Below are 6,000 nucleotides of genomic sequence, written 5' to 3'. Positions count from 1 at the left end.
ACCTGAATTCCCACCCCATGACAGACAGGCCCACTGATGCCACCACACCTGACCCAACAGATATGACGAGAATAATAGCCTCCGGAATGCGTCTGATGTGCACAGTCAGGGCTATGTAAAACAGGGGAAAAATCATATGGCCTGCGCACAGGAAGATGAGTCCTGTACCTCCACGCTGCCTGATCTTGCTTCGCAGAAAACGGAATACCGCGTTTTCTCCGCAAGGCCGAATCTAGGAAGTGTCATTGTCTCCGGCGTCCAAGTACTGGGTTGTATTAAACCATACAATTCAGCATCTAGGAGGCGTTACCCTCCAACTGCAGGATACCATACTCAACTGAAGCAACCCTGTTGTTGCTTGCAACCTACGGTAAGCCTAAACCTACTGCTAATAGGGGCCAGACGGCGCACCAGCACGAAGGCGAAACTACTGGCGGTCACGCCATTTCGTTTTTTGAGTCATCATTCCCCTTATTGCTCTGTAGTACAAGCCGAGCCGCTCCGATGGAGCCATATATGGGAGTCCTGCACCCTGTTTTATATGTTTCACGTTAGCGTTGTACAGTTTGGTAGAGTGCTTGTACGTATTAGAGTGAACGTCACTAGAGTGGTTCGGAGCTGTTGCAATCCTGGAAAAGGCAATGAGCGTGTCCATCAGCAAACTTTCATGAACTAGCGAGCTGCAGCGCGGTGTAGCTGCGACTAATTTCAAACTTAGCACCAGAATGTCTCCAAAATCCACCACAATACTCTGAAAAAATTAACGAAGGAATCATGGCTCAACAAGCATATCATTTCTGGAGCCGTCAAATACATGTCGACGAGTTGAAGGCACCACAAAGCGGTCACACAAGTCGGCTTCGCAAGGCTACCAGAGGATTTGAAAGCAAGGATGACGAGCAAGAGGAACCCCACGGCTGTTCCCTGCTTCGCCTGACTAATAATAACACCGGCCCCGCCGCGGCACATGCCACTGTTACTTGAGCTAGCACAGCACTCCTAGTAATTTTGCAGGGCATGGTGAGTAGTGCAGGACCACGAAGTTTTTCAAACGGCGGCATGAACGATTTTGGTTCTCCCTCCAGCCTCCTGAGCTCAGCGCGAAGCGGGCGAGGCACAGGGGCAGTCGTAAAGTCACATCTATCCCGGATAGCGCAGGCGCATGCAGAAGAAAATACGCATGCTTACTCTCAACCCACAATGAATGACGGGACGCAACGTGAAGAGATACCAACCATCTGAGGAATAATTGGTAGAAACCAAATAAGCTGTGAGTCCCTTCAATATGCTTACAAATAGGGCAGCGAAAGGGTTGACAGATGGCCAATAAATCCAAGGGAAGCCGTGAGAAAGTGGATAGCTACGGGCGGCCCGAGGATTAATGGCTACTATTTAGAGTGCAAGCGGCTCCTGGCTTGATAAGAAAGAGACAGAAAGCTGAATCCGTGACAATCAACAGACAGATGTATTAAGAATGCCCCGGTGTTTTACTCGTTATGCAGCTCTTGGTGAGGAGCGCATAAGGAGGCCCACTCTAAGATGGCTAAAGTACTGTTCCCGCTGTCCGCAAGGAGGCACAGGAGCAGCCCGCAGAGTCTCCACTATCCTCAATAAGGCAGGCGCATGGTAGCTGGCCCTTTTTGTGAGACTCGAGATTTGTTAGTTGCAGTTCAGCGCAGCTGGCGAGAGGAAGAGTTATTCCGTCCTTCCGGCCTGCCCTAATCCTATTCGAGATCTCCGCCTATCGGACGTGTTACGCGCTGCAGTATATAGGGAAACATCTGGTTCAGTGCTCCCTAATCAGACACTCGGCTGGCTGTAAGCATGTCCTATGATGGAAGCGGCAGCTGGGCAACCTTCATCACCCGCAGAGATAGAACTTTCTGCCTGCTGGTAACCACAATGGTTTCGCTCTGTTCGTATCGCACACAAGTTTTGCACTTGTTGGCTGTTCGCCAGTACGGACAAGTACATGAGGAAAGGCAGCACCTGAGATGCGAAGAGCTGGCGCCTTACGTTTTCAAAGGCCCTGTGCAATATCACATGCGCACCCAAGAAGATGAGAAAAAGCATAGCAGAAGGGAGTGCAGTTGTGAATGCAAGTGCTTACTACAGTTACAAGAAGCATGCACAAAATGCATGCTCATACAAAAGCATGAAACGTCCACCTGTCATCAGACGCACCGGGGAGGGTGACGACAGGGCAGTTCGGCCTTACCTAGTCACCATAATAAAGAAGAGAGCATACAGAGTTCGGCTCAGCATGAAGAACGCCACAACTTTGAAATCCCAGCCTACAAACGTCAAAGTCACTACCGTCACTACGGCAGACCCAATAGAGGTAAGTAGGATTGATACCTCTGGAATGCGCCGCAAATGGACAGTTAGGGCTAGGCTAAACAGTGGAAGGACCAGATGGCCTGCACGAAAGCATGCTAGAAGCACCAGAGGTCTTGAGTATACATGCCTCTATTCTGTATTAAAGCATGCACTAGAACTTCTCGACCCGACTAGGAAAAGAGCAAACTGCAATCTGGAATTTCTCTTGACATACTGCCAATAACAAAATTGAACTCCACTCCTTGGGGAATTTTGGTTGCTTCTGTGAAAGCGGGTCCTTTGGCCATCATGAAGCAGCCCTCCATCAACTCAGAGAACACGAAGGTCACGCTGCAATAGGCAAGCATGAAAGCAAGCGGATGCGCTGCGCAAATGTGAAGAATACCCTCCCTAAGCAGTGAAAACAGTTTAGAAAGCCCTTCTCCATTATCTGCCTATGCAATCAATGTCGAAAGCAATATACGTGGCCAGAGCGTACTAGGTCACTGCCTGGCCAAGGGCAAGAAGCTGAAATTTCCAGGCGTTTTTTCCCCCGCGCCGATCCATTAACTTCATGGGCAAAATTAGTGCCAACAGAAGAGCAAATTGGAGAAGAGGGCGCCACACGGCCGATAAAGTCCTTCTCCATGACGGCGTCTGCAGGCGAACTCCGAGGAACTCCAACTGTGCGGCGTTTTGGTGGTTGTATCTTTCGACCTGTGCGCACAATGGAAGGGAAGCAAGGCTTCTGTCTCCGGAGGGACTGGTGAAAGGAGCGTGGAAAAGCTCAGAAGGCAAAGGGATAGGTTTCCTCCACAAACACTGGTGCGCACTACCTGCGACAAGTGTGTTGTAGACCTGCAGCAAGCTACGCTTTCTGTGCTTACCGCCAGAGAAGCGCACTGCGCTACATATGCTTTGGTTATCCCAAACAGACACTGCAGGGCGCAGATGAGCAAATTTAAGTGGCACGTTTCCTTGTAGAAACCGACGATGTGCTCAGCCCGCCAGAGGAGATACCACCGTTCAATTGCACTGTCCTCGAATATTCCAAGCTTAATTTTAGGAAGGACAGACTGCAACAGAAACAGTAATAAACAATATATACATGGAGGACGTCTATGTCGAAGCCACGAACTCTCATTGTATGAGATTACGTGCCAAGCCAAACGGCCCGACTATCCTCGTGGGCACAACCACTTTCTTTCAGACCTTTTCGCAGACTCCGCAGTCGCTGGAGCGTTCTCTTCTTTCTTCTCTTTGGTGGCTCTCCGCAGCGCAAAGGTGCCGCAAGCAGGTGCACCACTGGCTTTCCTCCTGTACGCAAGGGCTGCGGATAGATACAAGAAACACCGGAAGCTCCTCGCAGCCTCACTTCACTTGTTCGTGTAAGACATACGTCTAGGTCAAATAAACGTCTCCGTTCCTCGCATACAGACCCCATGAGAGCAGCCATGTTACCGCGCCCCTCGCATAGGTCTGGATGCTGGAAGAGTGACGTTTATTTGGCCTAGAAGTATGCCTTACATGAACAAGTGAGGCTGCGAGGAACTCCTGGTGTTAAGTCAGGTGACGCCCTTCTACGACTTACCCACGTGGGCTCCTGTAAGATTTTCTAGGTCTGATTGAAATGAACGTCAACGCAAGACGCCTCCACCTGCGAAAACATTTGGCTTCCTGTGTTCTACAGGAGTTTTGGCTCTCGTCCGCCTGCGCACAAAACAAGTGCGAAGAAAAGCACCTCTCTCCTCCCTTTTACGAAGGTCACGCTGCACGGTCGCTCAACTCGCTCATTTAGGCAGTAACTTAATCATTCGCACACCCAATCATTCGATTGGGTGTGCTGTACTGGCAGTGACAGGGAGTCCAACTTAGTGCGTGGACGACGCGGATTTAACCCACCGTCTGAGGAGAACGGCGGGAGGAAGCACCCGAGGACATCTCAGCGTTAGGCTTTGCTGAGTTTCTAGGCAACTTTGGTGCAGAGCTAGAACTTCCATCTGGATGCACGGCACCCGGCTGTATACACAGTGGGAGCCCGTTCTTCAAAGGGGGAAGCAATCTGCATATTTCTTTGCAGCAGTCACTGGGGCTGTGCTCAACAGACACTGCTGCAGAGAAGAGCAACATTTGCCTGGCCGTTGCATCGACGGAATCACAGCCGTTTACAGCTGTGCAAGCCCGAGCGGGGAACTCCATGCATCTATTAACCCCAGTCGGGGCTTCGCGTTCAGCCTTTACTTGCGTGCTTTTCATTCCATATCCACATGGGCTTGAAACTTTACCTCCAATCGCCTCCGATAACCTGATATCCAGGTACCACTTGCAGTCCACGTAGCCGTAGTGACCGTTCGGCACCACAAACAAACAAGCCTCTTTCCCTTCGTTCCAAACCCCCGTATCTTCTGAATGGAAACGCAGAAAAGAATTGACGAGGAATAAAGCCGGCACTCCCCCATACTACCCCGGCAAGTCGAAACCGCACGCAGCCGCCTCGCTGTTTTGGTTCAAAGTAAACGGGATTGGGAGTAGGTACTTTCTAAGGGTATGTTTGCTGCACACCGCATGTAGACGGACACCGTTTGCTCGTGTTAAGGCGAAACGGAGTCCCTTGGCAGGGGGCTTTGCGGGAGATAAGGTTTACCGATTTTAGTGGCATAAAGCAACATGTCGTCTTTCCACAAAGTGAGTCGGCGCTTTACTGCCTGGAAAAAAAAAGGAGAGAAGCTGTCCATCTTTGTCCAATAGTGGCGAATGCCTTCCCTTTTACACTGCCCGGACCCCCTATGAAAAAGCTGTGGTGTCGAGGAGGATCCTGCGAGCCTATTCTTTGCGATCCGGAAGTGCAGCTGCTGCACTAGGGGATTCTTTTGCAGACGCAGGATATCGCCCTTGAGAACAGGTAGTTGACGACGGATGCGATGGGGAAGAAAGTACCTCGCCTCTTTCAGTCGAGGCTGTTGGGAACCAATGTACTTCGCGTCCTCCTTAAAATCCGTGCTTGTCTCGAAATATGCACAAATAGGCAGTGGTGAGCGCATTGGTTCCCGCAGCTGCCGGTAAAACACTTGAACCATGCGGTATCCCAGGTGGCCGATGACAGCACCAACAAATGACGCAAACGACTTCAGTACCAAGAGAAACGGGGGCATAACTCCCCATGCGAAGTCGGAGATGGTCATCATTACCAGAACGAAGCCTTAGTAAACGTGCAGCAAGACCACACACCCCATGCAAAGCGTAGACGCTATAAATCACCGACATAGTGCAGCACGTTGCTTCTACCACTGAGCGATTCAGAAAATGTCTCTCTGACGAAAACTCCACAGTCTACAGCGTACTGCAGTACATTTATGCGCCGAGGCAATGAATAACGTACCACAGCAGGCGTGCGTTTTCCAGGAGAGATGTTCGAAAAAGAAGTTGAACCCAACAAAGCACATGTGGCGCATGGCGCTTTCACCAAAGCGAAATGGAAAAAGGGAACGGGGTATGAGAATGGAGGTCAAGGAAAGACAAAGGAACCTCCACTTCGTCTGCTCGCTGTTAGTTAGTCTCGCCAAAGTCCAGAGAAGGACACATGCGCCAAAAACTACTCCCCACGTCACAAGAATTGCTGCAGAAATCACAGTGGAAGAAAGCCACAAGGGCAACACCCTAGAGTGCCATCAGAGGTTCACC

General features: G+C 50.6%; 1 protein-coding gene across 1 annotated transcript; it reads right to left on the bottom strand.

The window, feature by feature from the left end:
* Positions 1 to 1,800: 1,800 nt before the first annotated feature.
* Positions 1,801 to 5,501, bottom strand: EMH_0061570 (uncharacterized protein; the record flags this gene model as incomplete). The annotated part of the gene is made up of 9 exons (XM_013501449.1): positions 1,801 to 2,029; positions 2,219 to 2,420; positions 2,555 to 2,670; positions 2,819 to 3,036; positions 3,207 to 3,395; positions 3,532 to 3,649; positions 3,911 to 4,029; positions 4,561 to 4,724; positions 4,964 to 5,501. 9 exons carry the CDS (start codon positions 5,499 to 5,501, stop codon positions 1,801 to 1,803), a joined length of 1,893 nt encoding a protein of 630 aa, XP_013356903.1.
* Between the last annotated feature and the right edge of the window lie 499 nt (positions 5,502 to 6,000).

Source organism: Eimeria mitis, genomic scaffold (genome assembly GCF_000499745.2).
Source record: "Eimeria mitis Houghton genomic scaffold, Emh_scaff69, whole genome shotgun sequence".
In the NCBI taxonomy this organism is placed as follows: Eukaryota; Apicomplexa; class Conoidasida; order Eucoccidiorida; family Eimeriidae; genus Eimeria; species Eimeria mitis.
The sequence above is the reverse complement of the archived record's forward strand: the minus strand, read 5'-3'. Positions and strand labels throughout refer to the sequence as shown.